The sequence below is a fragment of the Anomaloglossus baeobatrachus genome, chromosome 4, assembly GCF_048569485.1.
Source record: "Anomaloglossus baeobatrachus isolate aAnoBae1 chromosome 4, aAnoBae1.hap1, whole genome shotgun sequence".
NCBI lineage: Eukaryota > Metazoa > Chordata > Amphibia > Anura > Aromobatidae > Anomaloglossus > Anomaloglossus baeobatrachus.
Genome location: NC_134356.1, coordinates 230,443,520 through 230,460,020, shown reverse-complemented (window position 1 = coordinate 230,460,020; position 16,501 = coordinate 230,443,520). Strand labels below are relative to the sequence as shown.

The 16,501-nt window shown below is 47.8% G+C and overlaps 1 protein-coding gene across 2 annotated transcripts in view; it reads right to left on the bottom strand.

The window, feature by feature from the left end:
- Positions 1-16,501, bottom strand: part of HCFC2 (host cell factor C2) — an 83,259-nt gene that overhangs the window by 16,290 nt on the left and 50,468 nt on the right. For both annotated transcript variants that reach the window (XM_075344727.1, XM_075344728.1), the window contains 2 exons: positions 13,348-13,488; positions 3,586-3,771 (listed from right to left, as the gene is read on the bottom strand). In XM_075344727.1, the coding sequence (XP_075200842.1) occupies positions 3,586-3,771; positions 13,348-13,488 (327 nt within the window). The remainder of the gene's footprint in view (positions 1-3,585; positions 3,772-13,347; positions 13,489-16,501) is intronic.

Sequence of the window (16,501 nt, the reverse complement as noted above, 5' to 3'; positions counted from 1 at the left end):
GGACAGGGAGAGGGGTCGAAGCCACCACTGAAGAGAGCTCCTGGTCCGTGGCGACAGAGCCACTAACCTCTGTAAGGAGGAAGGCCGCTTGTCCCAACAGCGGAGAATGTCCAGCTGCAGAGGACGCAGATGGAACTGGGCAAAGGGAACCGCCTCCATGGAGGCCACCATTTGACCCAGCACCTGCATCAGACGCCTGAGGGTATAACGGCGGGGCCTCAGGAGAGAGCGCACCGCTAGCCGGAGAGACTGCTGTTTGATTAAGGGCAACTTCACAAGTGCCGGCAAAGTCTCGAACTGCATCCCTAGGTACGTGAGACTCTGGGTCGGAGTCAGAGTGGATTTGGGAAGATTGACAATCCACCCGAATTGGGCTAGGGTGGCGAGAGTGAGCGAAACACTCCGCTGACAGTCTGCGCTGGATGTACCCTTGACCAGAAGGTCGTCCAGATAAGGAAGCACTGCTAACCCCTGGAGGTGCAGGACCGCAATCACTGCCGCCATGACCTTGGTGAATACCCGAGGGGCCGTGGCTAACCCGAAGGGGAGAGCCACGAACTGGAAATGATCCTCTCCTATCGCAAAACGTAACCAACGCTGATGTGACACTGCGATTGGTACATGCAGATAGGCATCTCTGATGTCGATGGACGCCAGGAACTCCCCTTGGGTCATAGAGGCAATGACTGATCGCAGAGACTCCATGCGAAAATGCCGCACCCGGACATGCTTGTTGAGAAGCTTGAGATCCAGGATGGGCCGGAAGGTACCGTCCTTTTTTGGAACTAGGAAGAGATTTGAGTAAAAACCTCTGAACCGTTCCTGAGCGGGAACTGGGACAATCACTCCGTTTGCCTGCAAGGACGCCACGGCCTGCGAGAAGGCGGCGGCCTTGGAGCAGGGGGGAGTTGAGAGAAAAAATCTGTTTGGAGGGCTGGAAGAGAATTCTATCCTGTAGCCGTGAGATATGATGTCTCTCACCCACTGATCGGAGACTTGCTTTAACCAAGCGTCGCCAAAGTGGGAGAGCCTGCCACCGACTAAGGACGTGGCTGGAGCGGGCCGAGAGTCATGAGGAAGCTGCCTTAGTGGCACAACCTCCTGCGGTCTTCTGCGGACGCGCTTTTGGGCGCCAGTTGGATTTATGATCCTTGGCTGAGTTAGCGGACGAGGCGGAAGGCTTAGATGATGACCAGTTGGAGGAACGAAAGGAACGAAACCTCGATTGATTCCTACCCTGGGCGGGTTTCCTGGTCTTGGTTTGTGGCATGGAAGTACTCATCCCGCCAGTAGCTTCTTTAATGATTTCATCCAGCTGTTCACCAAACAGCCATGAACCAGCAAAAGGGAGCCCAGCAAGAAACTTCTTGGAAGAAGCATCTGCCTTCCACTCTCGAAGCCACAAAATCCTGCGGATAACAAGAGAATTAGCTGAAGCCACCGCAGTGCGGTGAGCAGCCTCTAGCATGGCAGACATGGCATAAGATGAAAAAGCTGAAGCCTGAGCAGTTAAGGTAACCATCTCAGGCATAGATTCCTTGGTGAGGGAATGCATCTCCTCTAGAGAAGCAGAGATGGCTTTGAGAGCCCACACTGCTGCAAAAGTCGGGAAAAACGCGGCCCCCGCAGCTTCATACACAGATTTGGCCAGAAGGTCAATCTGACGGTCAGTGGAATCCTTAAGTGAGGTGCCGTCAGCCACCGACACAACGGTCCGGGCTGAGAGCCTAGACACCGGAGGGTCTACCTTTGGGGAGTGAGACCACTCCTTGACCACCTCAGGTGGAAATGGAAACCGGTCATCAGAACCACGCTTTGGAAAGCGTTTGTCAGGGCAGGCCCTGGGTTTGGTCACAGCGCTCTGAAAACTGGAGTGGTTAAAGAACACACTCTTCACTCTCTTAGGCGAGGTAAACTGATGTTTTTCTGCCAAAGAGAGTTGCTTCTCTGACACTGGCGGATTGAGATCCAGCACAGAATTAATAGAAGCAATCAAATCACTAAGATCTGAGTCACCCTCAGAGAAATCGATGGGATACATAGCCTCCGAGCCCCCAGTGAGGGCATCCTCCTCATCTTGAGAGTCAGCTCTTGAGACAGAGCCGTGGGATGGGGAGGGGGAGGAAACCCTGCGCCTTCTCTTAGAAGGACGGGGTCTGGGATCAGATGATGAATCCTCCGTGAGCTCCGATGGACGGAGGTCAGAGGATAGGAGTCCTCTGTCAAGAGTATTAGAGGCACCCTGTGAGGGAGGCTGATGCATATTCAAAGTCCTGGACAAAAGTCCCATGGACTCAGCAAATGACTGGGATATGGACCTAGAAAAGGACTCTACCCAGGCCGGGGGTTCAGTCACAGATGCAGCAGCAGCCTGAGAGACCACTGGGGGTGAGACTCCAGGCTGTGGCACCGCCAGTTAGAGCAGACATCACAATGTGGATAGGTGCTCGGCTCAGGCAGAAGGAGCTTACATGCAGTGCATGCAGAATAAAGCTTTGGAGCCTTGCTCCTTGTGTGAGACATGCTGCTGGAGTGGGGGCTTTGCAGAGAATGAACCCCAGGGAGAATATACAGAGGTCCACAACCGGAGACCGGCTGTGGCTTACCAGACCGCTGAGCGCGGTGTTGTGTGCCCTCCAGATCCCGAAGCCCGGTCCCCCAGTCGCAGCACCTCAGCAGAGATGCAGAATGCAGGATGTCCCAGAGCAGAGTGAACTCTGCCTGAGAAGAGGGCGTTCCTATAAAAGAGCGGGAACTGGAGGGCTATAGAGACCTGCAGGGAAGGAGGGACGCCCCAGCAGTGGGGAGTGTCCCTCCCCTGTGTAGAACGGCCGCCGGGAGGAGCCGAACCTGTCCCTCTGCATGAGTGACATGCGAGGGCAGGAAAATGAAACTAGGCGGGGCCTAAATTTAAGCGGCGAGGCCGACAAGCAGGCACCATCGGCGCGGTTCTCAGGCAAAAGCTAGAGAACCCGCCGGAAAAGTTAAAACAATCACATACAGCATACTCTCCCCTTACAATAAAGAACCGGGACCCCCAACATAAACGTCTCAGGTACTTAGCTGCTGAGACGCAGGGCCATGTCCCTGGGGATGAGTGCTCCGGTCCAACAGAATCCTCAAGGGGCTGTGGATGGAGACTGGACTCCTGCCAGGCATGGAGACCGTGCTGGCTCCCACTTCAAGCCAGAGCCCAGAAGGGATGGTGAAGGAGCGCGGCATGTAAGGCTGCAGCCTTGTAAATCAACCTTAACAACACCGCCAACACAGTGGGGTGAGAAGGGACATGCCAGGAGTCCAGACATGGACCCGCTTTTCTTCAAACTCTTTCCAAAAGTCAAACAAATCAGATGAGAATGCATGTGTGGATGTATGCCTCCTGACACAAAGCAATAAACTGGCTAGGACTGGCTACCAGGGGGTGTATAAGCTCAGAGGGAGGAGCTACACTTTTAAGTGTAGTACTTTGTGTGTCCTCCGGAGGCAGAAGCTAAACACCCATGGTCTGGGTCTCCCAAAGGAACGATAAAGAAAAGGACATTGTTATCTACAAAACAATTTTTTTTTTTTTATTTTGCTTTTTACCTTTGTGACTTTTACTGATGAAGGAGCCCCGGGAAATCCAGGAATACAGGTTTTAAACTGAGTGATCTTACTAAAAGGACCGATGCCACGTCCATTTATTGCAGCCACTCTAAATCTGTACACACTTCCGGGCCACAGGTCATGTTTCTTCAAGATCATGTAGTCAGAAAAGTCAACATCACTGGCCTATAAAGAGGAAAATACTTAGCAACTAAAAGAAAATTCCAATGTTTACAGTCATATGAAAAGAAGGGAATTTTGTTTACTTACCGTAAATTCCTTTTCTTCTAGCTCCAATTGGGAGACCCAGACAGTGGGTGTATAGCTACTGCCTCTGGAGGCCGCACAAAGAACTACACTTAAAAGTGTAAGGCCCCTCCCCTTCTGGCTATACACCCTCCCGTAGGAGTACGGATTCCTCAGTTTTAGTACCAAAGCAAGAAGGAGGAAAGCCAATAACAGTTTCAAAAACAAATTCAATCCGATAACAAGATCGGAGAACTTAAGAAACAACATGAACAACATGTGCACCCGAAAAACGAAACCCTAAGAACAAATAGGGCGGGTGCTGGGTCTCCCAATTGGAGCTAGAAGAAAAGGAATTTACGGTAAGTAAACAAAATTCCCTTCTTTTTCGCTCCTAATTGGGAGACCCAGACAGTGGGACGTCCAAAAGCAGTCCCTGGGTGGGTAAAAAGATACCACATGAACGGGCTGTCAGACAGCCTCTTCCTACAGGTGGGCCACCGCCGCCTGAAGGACCTGTCTACCTAGGCTGGCATCTGCCGAAGCGTAGGTATGCACTTGATAGTGTTTGGTAAACGTGTGCAGACTCGACCAGGTAGCCGCCTGGCACACTTGCTGAGCCGTAGCCTGATGCCGCAATGCCCAGGACGCACCCACGGCTCTGGTAGAATGGGCCTTCAGTCCAGATGGAATCGGAAGCCCAGCAGAACGGTATGTGTGAAGAATTGGTTCCTTGATCCACCGCGCAAGGGTGGATTTGGAAGCTTGCGATCCCTTATGCTGACCAGCGACTAGGACAAAGAGCGCATCAGAACGGCGTAGAGCCGCCGTGCGAGAAATGTAAATCCTGAGTGCTCTCACCAGGTCCAACAGATGTAAACCCTTTTCAAATTGGTGAACTGGATGCGGACACAAAGATGGCAAAGTGATATCCTGGTTGAGATGAAAGGAAGAAACCACCTTGGGAGAAAACTCTGGAATTGGACGCAGTACTACCTTGTCTTGGTGAAACACCAGGAAGGGAGATTTGCAAGATAACGCCGCTAGCTCGGACACTCTTCGAAGAGACGTGACCGCCACAAGAAAAACTACTTTTTGTGAAAGCCGAGAAAGGGAAACCTCTTTCAAAGGCTCGAAAGGCGGCTTCTGGAGAGCAATGAGAACCTTGTTCAGATCCCAGGGTTCCAATGGCCGTCTGTAAGGAGGAACGATATGACAAACTCCTTGGAGAAACGTGCGTACTTTAGAAAGCCGTGCCAAGCGCTTCTGAAAGAATACGGATAGCGCGGAGACTTGACCCTTAAGAGAGCTAAGCGACAAACCTTTTTCCAATCCAGACTGCAGGAAGGAAAGAAAAATTGGCAATGCAAATGGCCAGGGAGAAAACCCTTGAGCCAAGCACCACGCTAAGAATATCTTCCACGTCCTGTGATAGATCTTAGCTGAGGATGGTTTTCTAGCCTGTCTCATTGTGGCAACAACTTCATGAGATAAACCTGAGGCCGCTAGGATCCAGGACTCAATGGCCACACAGCCATGTTCAAGGCCGCAGAATTCAGATGGAAAAACGGCCCTTGAGACAGCAAATCTGGACGGTCTGGTAGTGTCCACGGTTGGCCTACCGTGAGATGCCACAGTTCCGGGTACCACGACCTTCTTGGCCAGTCTGGAGCGACGAGTATGGCTCGATGGCAGTCGGACCTGATTTTCCGGAGAACTCTGGGTAACAATGCTAGAGGTGGGAACACATAGGGGAGTCGGAATTGCGACCAATCCTGAACCAAGGCGTCTGCCGCCAGTGCTCGGTGATCGTGAGACCGTGCCATGAAAACTGGGACCTTGTTGTTGTGCCGTGACGCCATCAGATCGACGTCCGGCGTCCCCCAGCGGCAACAGATCTGCTGAAACACGTCCGGGTGAAGGGACCATTCTCCTGCGTCCATGCCCTGGCGACTGAGAAAGTCTGCTTCCCAGTTTTCCACGCCTGGGATGTGAACTGCGGATATGGTGGACGCTCTGCTTTCCACCCACGTCAAAATCCGCTGGACTTCTTGAAAAGCTTGGCGACTGCGTGTTCCCCCTTGGTGGTTGATGTACGCCACCGCCGTGGAATTGTCCGACTGAATCCGAATCTGCTTGCCTTCCAGCCATTGTTGGAAGGCTCGCAGGGCAAGATAGATTGCTCTGATTTCCAGAACATTGATCTGCAGGGTGGACTCTTCCTGAGTCCACGTCCCCTGAGCCCTGTGGTGGAGAAACACCGCTCCCCACCCTGATAGGCTCGCATCCGTCGTGACTACTGCCCAGGACGGGGGAAGGAACGACTTTCCCTGTGACAATGAGGTGGGGAGAAGCCACCAACGCAGAGAGTCCTTGGCAGTCTGAGAGAGGGAGACAGTCCTGTCGAGGGACGTCGATTTCCCATCCCATTGGCGTAGAATGTCCCATTGTAGAGGGCGCAGATGAAACTGCGCGAACGGGACTGCCTCCATTGCTGCTACCATCTTTCCTAGGAAATGCATGAGGCGCCTCAGTGAGTGCGACTGGCTCTGAAGGAGAGATTGCACTCCAGTCCGTAGCGAACACTGCTTGTCCAGTGGAAGCTTCACTATCGCTGAGAGAGTATGAAACTCCATGCCAAGATAAGTCAGAGATTGGGTCGGGGTTAGATGAGACTTTGGAAAGTTGATAATCCACCCGAAACTCTGGAGAGTGTCTAGTGCCACCTTCAGACTGTGCTGGCATGCCTCTTGAGAGGGTGCCTTTATAAGCAGGTCGTCTAGATACGGGATGACCGAGTGACCCTGCGAGTGCAGAACAGCTACTACTGCTGCCATGACTTTGGTGAAGACCCGGGGGGCTGTTGCCAGACCGAAAGGTAACGCTACGAACTGCAGGTGTTCGTCGTGTATGACGAAGCGTAGGAAACGCTGATGCTCTGGTGCAATCGGCACGTGGAGATACGCATCTTTGATATCTATTGATGCTAGAAAATCTCCTTGAGACATTGAGGCTATGACGGAGCGTAGGGATTCCATCCGGAACCTCCTGACTTTTACGTGTCTGTTGAGCAACTTTAGATCCAGGACGGGTCGATACGATCCGTCCTTTTTTGGGACCACAAACAGATTGGAGTAAAAACCGTGACCTTGTTCCTGAAGAGGGACGGAGGTCACCACTCCTTCCGCCTTTAGAGCGGCCACCGCCTGCAACAGAGCATCGGCTCGGTCTGGTGGTGGAGAAGTTCTGAAGAAACGAGTTGGCGGACGAGAACTGAACTCTATCCTGTACCCGTGAGACAGAATATCCCTCACCCAACGGTCTTTGACGCGTGACAGCCAAATGTCGCCAAAGTGGGAAAGCCTCCCACCGACCGCGGGTGTGGGAATTGGAGACTGCAAGTCAGGAGGACGCCGTCTTGGCAACGGTTCCTCCGGCTGTCCCTTTTGGGCGTGACTGAGACCTCCAAGAATCTGAGCGTCTCTGGTCTTTTTGAGTCTTTTTTGACGAGGCAAATTGGGACCTGCCCGGTCCTCGAAAGGACCGATAACCAGACTGACCCCTTCTCTGTTGGGGTTTGTTTTGTCTGTGTTGCGGTAAGGATGAGTCCTTACCCTTGGAGTGTTTGATGATTTCATCCAAACGCTCTCCAAACAATCGGTCACGAGAAAAAGGCAAATTGGTTAAGCACTTCTTGGAATGAGAATCTGCTTTCCAATGTCTCAACCACAGGGCCCTTCGCAAAACAACGGAGTTGGCTGACGCCACTGCCGTGCGGCTTGTAGCGTCAAGAACAGCATTAATCGCGTACGACGCGAATGCCGCCATTTGCGAGGTCAATGGTGCTACCTGCGGGGCAAATGTACGTGTGACTGAGTCGACTTGCGCAAGCCCGGCTGAGATAGCTTGGAGTGCCCATACGGCCGCAAAAGATGGCGCTAACGACGCTCCAATCGCTTCATAGATGGATTTCAGCCAGAGCTCCATCTGCCTGTCAGTGGCATCTTTAAGTGCCGCTCCATCTTCAACTGCAACCAAGGATCTAGCTGCAAGCCTGGAAATTGGAGGATCCACTTTTGGACACTGGGTCCAACCCTTGACCACCTCAGGGGGAAAAGGATAGCGTGTATCTTTAAGCCGTTTAGAAAAACGCCTTTCCGGAAAAGCGTGGGGTTTCTGGATTGCGTCTCTAAAGTCAGCGTGGTCCAGAAAAGTGCTTAATGTACGCTTAGGGTATCTGAAATGGATTCTCTCGTGCTGCGAAGCTGACTCCTCTACAGGAGGAGCTGGTGGGGAAATATTTAACATCTTATTGATGTTAAATATAAGATCATTAACTATGGCGTCACCATCTGGTGTATCTAGATTGAGAGCGGTCCCAGGATCAGAATCCTGATCAGTTACGTCCGCCTCATCACCCATAGATTCATCTCGCTGGGATCCTGACCATTGAGATGAATGTGAAGGCCCGTCATAGCGAGCCCGCTTAGGCTGCCCGGGGCCATCGTCCGAGTCAGAGTCTTCACCCTGAGGTGTATGTGCCCGTCCCGGAGCTTGGAGGTAATTCAGCTGAGGGGGACCAGGGGGCAATGATTGCACAGTGTCCGTGGCCTGAAGTACAGGCCTAGCTCGCAATGTGTCAAGAATTTGTGACATAGTGAGAGACATTCTGTCAGCAAAAGCTGCAAACTCAGTTCCTGTCACCTGGACAGCATTCACAGGTGGTACACCCTGGGTCACGTCCAGCAGAGGTCCCGACTGTGCAAGCGCCGCAGGGGCCGAGCACTGCACACAATGGGGGTCCGTGGAGCCTGCCGGTAGAAAAGTCCCACATGCGGTGCAGGAAGCATATAATGTCTGTGCCTTGGCACCCTTGCGTTTTACGGACGACATGCTGCTGGCTCTCTGCAATGTGAGAGAGTCTATAGCCAAAGGGCGACCAGCGCTATGCAATACAAAGTATTTGTAGAAAACAAAATACTAAGAATACTACTGGCACAAGAGGGGGTGAGCCCTGAGGGCTGCTTACCGCCCGCTGAATAGCGGGTAAGAGGCGCAGAATTCCTTGTCTGGGTCTCCCCGGCTCCCCTCTGCAGCTCAGCGTGTCAGCAGGAATGGCTGCCGGCGTCTGTGGAGAGGGGCGGTCCGTGGGAGTTCCCAAACAAAAGTGCGGGAAACAGTGTCCCCTCTGTGCTTATTGTGAGGGCTGGAGTATGTAAAAACGACTCCAGCCCTCGGCGCTGATGCACTGACCAGCGTCCCGCCCCTCTCCTGACTGGCAGGTCTGGGGGCGGGAACGAACGGAAGCAGGCCGCAAAAGCCGGGGACTCGAGTTATCAGCGCGGCCGCCGTAAAAGCGCGGCCCGCGCTGAAGTCCCCGGCGCACCATAAGTGCCAGCCGCGCCGCAGTCCCAGCGGCCGGCGCGACCGATTCCCAAGTGTGTGCCTGCTTCAGCGAAGCTGAATGAGGCCATGGCACAAGCGCCGCAGCGCTGATGTCCCCGGCGCACTACAACACCCAGCATGCTGCGGTGTGAGCGCCAAATGCACGGGGACACAGAGTACCTTGAGGAAGCAGGGCCATGTCCCTGATGTACTCCGCTCCATCCAGCATCTTCTCCAGGGCTGTAGATGGAGCACGGTCTCAGTGCCTGGAGACCAGTAAATCCCACTTCACCCAGAGCCCTGTAAAAAGGGATGGGGAAGGAATCAGCATGTGGGCTCCTGCCGCCGTACCCGCAATGGGTACCTCAACCTTACAAACACCTCCGACATACAGTGGGGTGAGAAGGGAGCATGCTGGGAGCCCTGTATGGGCCCTCTTTTCTTCCATCCGACATAGTCAGCAGCTGCTGCTGACTAAAAACAATGGAGCTATGCGTGCGTGTGTGACCTCCTTCGCACAAAGCTAAAACTGAGGAATCCGTACTCCTACGGGAGGGTGTATAGCCAGAAGGGGAGGGGCCTTACACTTTTAAGTGTAGTTCTTTGTGCGGCCTCCAGAGGCAGTAGCTATACACCCACTGTCTGGGTCTCCCAATTAGGAGCGAAAAAGAAAGTTTGGGCACCCCTATTAATGTTAACCTTTTTTTCTTTATAACAATTTGGGTTTTTGTAACAGCTATTTCAGTTTCATATATCTAATAACTGATGGACTCAGTAATATGTCTGGATTGAAATGAGGTTTATTGTACTAACAGAAAATGTGCAATCCGCATTTAAACAATTTTTGACCGGTGCAAAAGTATGGGCACCCTTATCAATTTCTTGATTTGAACACTCCTAACTACTTTTTACTGACTTACTAAAGCACTAAATTGGTTTTGTAACCTCATTGAGCTTTGAACTTCATAGGCAGGTGTATCCAATCATGAGAAAAGGTATTTAAGGTGGCCACTTGCAAGTTGTTCTCCTATTTGAATCTCCTATGAAGTGTGGCATCATGGGCTCCTCAAAACAACTCTCAAATGATCTGAAAACAAAGATCATTCAACATAGTTGTTCAGGGGAAGGATACAAAAAGTTGTCTCAGAGATTTAAACTGTCAGTTTCCACTGTGAGGAACATAGTAAGGAAATGGAAGAACACAGGTACAGTTCTTGTTAAGCCCAGAAGTGTCAGGCCAAGATAAATATCAGAAAGGCAGAGAAGAAGAATGGTGAGAACAGTCAAGGACAATCCACAGACCACCTCCAAAGACCTGCAGCATCATCTTGCTGCATATGGTGTCAATGTGCATCGGTCAACAATACAGCACACGTTGCACAAGGAGAAGCTGTATGGGAGAGTGATGCGAAAGAAGCCGTTTCTGCAAGCACGCCACAAACAGAGTCGCCTGAGGTATGCAAAAGCACATTTGGACAAGCCAGTTACATTTTGGAAGAAGGTTCTGTGGACTGATGAAACAAAGATTGAGTTGTTTGGTCATACAAAAAGGCGTTATGCATGGAGGCAAAAAAACACGGCATTCCAAGAAAAGCACTTGCTACCCACAGTAAAATTTGGTGGAGGTTCCATCATGCTTTGGGGCTGTGTAGCCAATGCCGGCATCGGGAATCTTGTTAAAGTTGAGGGTCGCATGGTTTCAACTCAGTATCAGCAGATTCTTGACAATAATGTGCAAGAATCAGTGACGAAGTTGAAGTTACGCAGGGGATGGAAATTTCATCAAGAAAATGATCCAAAACACCGCTCCAAATCTACTCAGGCATTCATGCAGAGGAACAATTACAATGTTCTGGAATGGCCATCCCAGTCCCCAGACCTGAATATCACTGAAAATCTGTGGGATGATTTGAAGCGGGCTGTCCATGCTCGGCGACCATCAAACTTAACTGAACTGGAATTGTTTTGTAAACAGGAATGGTCAAATACACCTTCATCCAGGATCAAGGAACTCATTAAAAGCTACAGGCAGCGACTAGAGGCTGTTATTTTTGCAAAAGGAGGATCTACAAAATATTAATGTCACTTTTATGTTGAAGTGCCCATACTTTTGCACCGGTCAAATTGTTTAAATGCGGATTGCACATTTTCTGTTAGTACAATAAACCTCATTTCAATCCAGAAATATTACTCAGTCCATCAGTTAGATATATGAAACTGAAATAGCTGTTGCAAAAACCCAAATTGTTATAAAGAAAAAAGGTTAACATTAATAGGGGTGCCCAAACATTTTCATATGACTGTATAAGTAGGCATTACAAGTATACCACTGGATCTTAACGCTTTAATGAGCATTGCCTTCATATAGCTAAATGGTCACATTATTTGTTAACCTTTTGGAATAACTTATTGCAAGGATGAATATTTATTTTTTTACTTCATTTATCAGTCTGTTTTGCTGCATAGATTGGACTTTAGTAAAGCACCTATTCCTGTCAAATCCATTACTGGGGGCAATTGATGCCAGTGTCCTGCTGTCTGCCTGAAAGGTTTCTCAAGACTCCAAGATGGGTCTCCAAGATGTGTCTTGCTTGTACTGTACCTAATTCAGTCACTCATCCCCTTTTTATTTTTAAAATTGAAATGCCAGGCCACATCCTGTGTGTTGTTTGGACCACACCACCCTGCTGTGCAAATACACTATAGGGAAATGGGGAGATAGACAATGTCACAATAATTAGGCAACAGTCATTAGCAAGCTAGGAGTCTGTCCCAGAGAGAAGTGTAAAGGTCGAGCAAGGCACAGATTAAAGAGGCTCTTCCATCAGGAGGGCCTAAATGTAATGCTTTCATTGACAAAATACTGATTTGATGCAGGTAACAGACCCATCCCCTGGTGAGAATATCTGGTCTACAGAGGACCCTTATTGTGTTAAAAGAGGGGTCCAAAACTAATCATGATTTTTATTCTTAATGACTATTTATTGTAATATCTAATGGCTTTTCCGGTATGCTTTAATTTAAAACTCTATAATTCCCTCTCTAACCTAACTGCTTTACTTACAATGTGCACTGACTCTCTTGCCAGCTAATCTCTCCTCATGAGAGCCGGTGAGGGAGTGCACTGTCACTGTGCACTGAAGAATTTTGCGCAGTGACAAGAATTTACAGCACATACATTGGAATTAACAACTGAGACACGCTCAGTAGAACAGGGACAAGCCAACCTCTTAAAATGGATTTTACTGACGCTGCTTTGTTTCAGATTGGGGACAGAGACTGAGTCAGTGACCGCATCCTCTGCCCCCTGATTTCGTTCAGTTTGAGAATCCCCAATGCATGTTGGGATACTGAAACAGGACAACAAAATATAAATAGTCAAAATAAATAAAGCAGTTAGAGGGAACGATAGGAACTTTTAAAGCAAAATTTATTAAAAACAAGTTATTAGATTACAATATATAAACACTCATTTAAGATGCAAATCATTATTAGTTTTGCACCACCCTTTTAAAAAGGAGCTGTCCAACTCCACCTTTTTTCATTTCTTTCAGGCTGCTTTCACACATCCGGTTTTTGCAGTGCGGAACAATACGGCGCTTTGCAGAAAGAACGCAACCGTTTTTTTGCCGCCGGTTGCGTTTTTTCCGCATAGACTTGCATTAGCGTCGTATTGTGCCGCATGGCCTTGCGTTGCGTCCGGATTTTGCCGGATGCGGCATATTTAGCCCATGCGGCGACCGAATGGAACGTTGCCTGGCACGTTTTTTTGTGCGGCGAAAAAACCGCATCGCGCCGCGATGCGGCGTGATTTACAATGCAAGCCTATGGACGCTGGATACTTTTTTTTGCACTGCGCATGCTCAGTATCAAGCCGCATCCATCAAAAAATGGACAGGCCGCATGGAAAAACGTTTGCAACGGATCCGGTTTTTTCGCCGCATCCGTTGCATAGGTTTTTGAGCCGGATTGAGCTGCACTGCAAAAACCGGATGTGTGAAAGCAGCCTAGGGTATATGCATATGGTTTGTTTGGGGTTTTTTTTGCACTGAAAAGGTACCTAGAATATACTACCGTAATAAAAACAATAGTAGCTGTAGCCCTCTAGAGAAGAAAATACATGGTTAGTACCTTGTTAGTTGAACTTGGATTGTTGTCTGGAAGTAAAAAGAAGTGCGTGACCACAGCACTATTGCTTTGGAAGATTCCGACATCATACCACTTCCTCAACCCGTTCTTCACTGCAGGCTGCTCTCCAGTCTGACCATTCGTCTGTCAGCAAACCACAAAGAACACCCTTAGGAAGGCTACTCATAATTTGTGTTTTATTTTCACTTCTGGAAAGGTCAGTATGTCAGCATGGCTAGGGACTCCTGGGAGCACATAAATCCTTTTAAATACAGTCTCTTATAAAGAATGGCAAAACTGATAGTCACTGAAAAATGATGTCGGGAAAAGCACTCCGATGCCTCAATCGTCAGGACAATACACAATTGATGGATGAGGCGACGGCTGCTTTCACTACTAGGCTGATTATTTGGGAACTCACATTGAACGTATAGTAAATACAATACCGACTCAAATGCACAACCAATAAAGGTAGCGTACAGCTTTAAGGAGGTAGTTTATAGAGCAAAAGGAATGAAGCTATTAAATTGTATAAATTTAATCTGAAAAGAATGAAGTGTTTATAAAAAATATACAAAAGATGTTACAAAGGTCAAACCAATACAGCATATACCATTGCACAAAATAAAAGGGATAACAAAAAAAGTACTAAACCTGTGTTATGGAAATGGCTCAGATTTATGTGTTTAAAGTATTTTTTATTTTGAAAATTTGTGGGGAAGTACAAATTTGAAGGAGTTGTATTGTCATTGCATTAATCATTCTTATGTTCTATAATCTTACCATTTAAGTACTATAAAAATGGGAAAGGGAGTAAGGATAGGAAGAGGAGTATGGGGTTGAGGAGAGAAGTGAAATTTTTATTGGGGAAACTGGGAAGAGGGGGAAGGAAAAAGGGAGGGAAACTGGGAAAGGGAGAACATCTAATAAGTTGGTTGCAATATGAGAGAGAATATGAGGATTAAACATATACAACAGTTATAATTGAGAACTATGAAATATATCACATTTGTCAACGTCTAGAGGATTTCAATATTATAAGAAAACCCAAGCTGAAGGCTAAATAATAAGATGAACACAAAGACAACCACAAGTTAGAAATCAATTAGTAGGATCATCTGATCTCATGTAACGCCTTGGCGGTATTGATTCCATGGATTCCACTGCCGGAAATATTTAGGGAAATTATTGTTAATAGTGGCATAATGTTTCTCAAAATTGTTGTGTTGGGCTAATGCTTCAATAAGTTGTGTAATAGATGGAGGGAGGGGATTTTTCCAGTTGGCTGCAATAAGGGATCTGGTGGTGAGGAAGATGTGGATCATAACAAATTTGAAGGATGGATCAATCTGGTCAAGGTCTAGAGAGAGGAGAGCTAATTGGGGGGTAATAACTATGTTGGAATGGGTGATTTGATTAATTAGTTTGGATATTTCTATCCAGAGGTTTTTTAATATTGGGCAATCCCAGAAAATGTGCAGTAGGCTACCGGTGCCGTTACAGTTCCTCCAGCATGAGGAGGAGTTGTTTTTATTAATTTGGTGGAGCCTGAGTGGAGTAAAATACCATCGGGTGAGACGTTTGTAGTGGGATTCTAAAAGAGAAGAGCAAATAGTTGAGGAATTTGTTGCTTTTAAACAGATCTGCCAATTCTCTTCAGAAAAGGATTGTTTTAGGTCCTTCTGCCAATCCAGCATGTATTTCAGTTTCTCGAAATTTAGATCTTCTATTAAAATGTTGATATATTTTTTGTTTTTTCCAAATAGGCACACTATTTGGGTTGCAGAATAATGTATCAATTATCTCTGGGAGGGGATTGTTATTATTAAGGATTTTACGCAGGGATTCTCTGATGGAAATAAGAGTTTTGAAATCTGAGTCGGGTATTTTATGCTTAATTTTAATATCCAGAAAAGAGATAAAATCCAAACCATCATGAATGTCGCTAATTTTGTTTAGTTTTGAGTTGTGCCGTGAGGTTGGCATCTTCTGGTTTGCGATAATAGCTAGGAAGTTGAGACTAAAGTTTCTAATTTGGTTAGATTTGTTTATTTTAGGATTTTTGTTAGCAAGGTGTTTCCATGCCTGTATAGAGGCTCTCAACGTGGGGGGATCAGGTGAAGGGAGAGATGGGTTGAAAAGATGGGATAAAATAAGATGTTTGAGGGGACGATAGTTGTTAAAAAATAATTCCAAATCCACCCAGGGAAATGTGTATGAGTCTCCCACCCAACGTTGGCTTTGTTTGATTAAATTAGCATTGTAATATCCCAATAAACTTGGAACACCAATCCCACCCCTCACCTTATGTTTGGTTAGAATAGTTTTGGAGACCGTTGCCCTCTTACCACCCCAAATGAAGTCGTTTATTGTTTTTTGTAGCTTGTTTATGATCTTGATAGGGATATGGAGAGGGATGGATCTAAATAAGTAGAGTATTTTGGGTAGGATCATCATTTTAAGAGTAACTATTCTCCCCAGCCATGAGAGTTCTGATCTTAAGAAAGTTTTAAAGTCTATTGTAATGCTATTAATTAGTCGATCAGTGTTGACATCTACTATGTTCTGTAAATTTTTGGTAATCTGTATTCCTAAATAAGTAATAGAGGAGTCTTCCCAAGAAAAGGCAGAGCATGTCTTGATTAGACTAATAGTGGGGTCATCGAGGTGAAATTGGAGGATTTGGGATTTTTTGGCGTTTAGTTTGTAATATGAGATTTTTGTGAAATTATCTAGGGCCGATGGCTCAGATTTATGGGGGAGGAACTTCAGTGAAACATGAAACAATCCTATACAGCAGTAAATGTTCCTGGCTAGAGATGAGCAAACCTTTGGAAGTTCAGTTCGCAGGGCACACTCGAACCTCAATGGAAGTCAGTAATTGGGCAGCTCATGTCTCTGCCCACATGCAGAACACTTCCGGGGGAGGGTGGGCATGATTTTTCAAAGTGTGTGTGTGTGTGTGTGTGTGTGTGTGTGTACATAATATCTGGTCACGCTGATTTTACACCCAGTGCGGGTCAGTCAAACGCTGCACGTAGCTTGCACAGGTCTGAGCATCAATTATACCCAAGCACAGCGCTGCTCACTTGAGTGCATTAGGACATACTTTAGTGTTCAGATAAGAGGGGAGCCAGCACGATCTGAAAATGGCAGG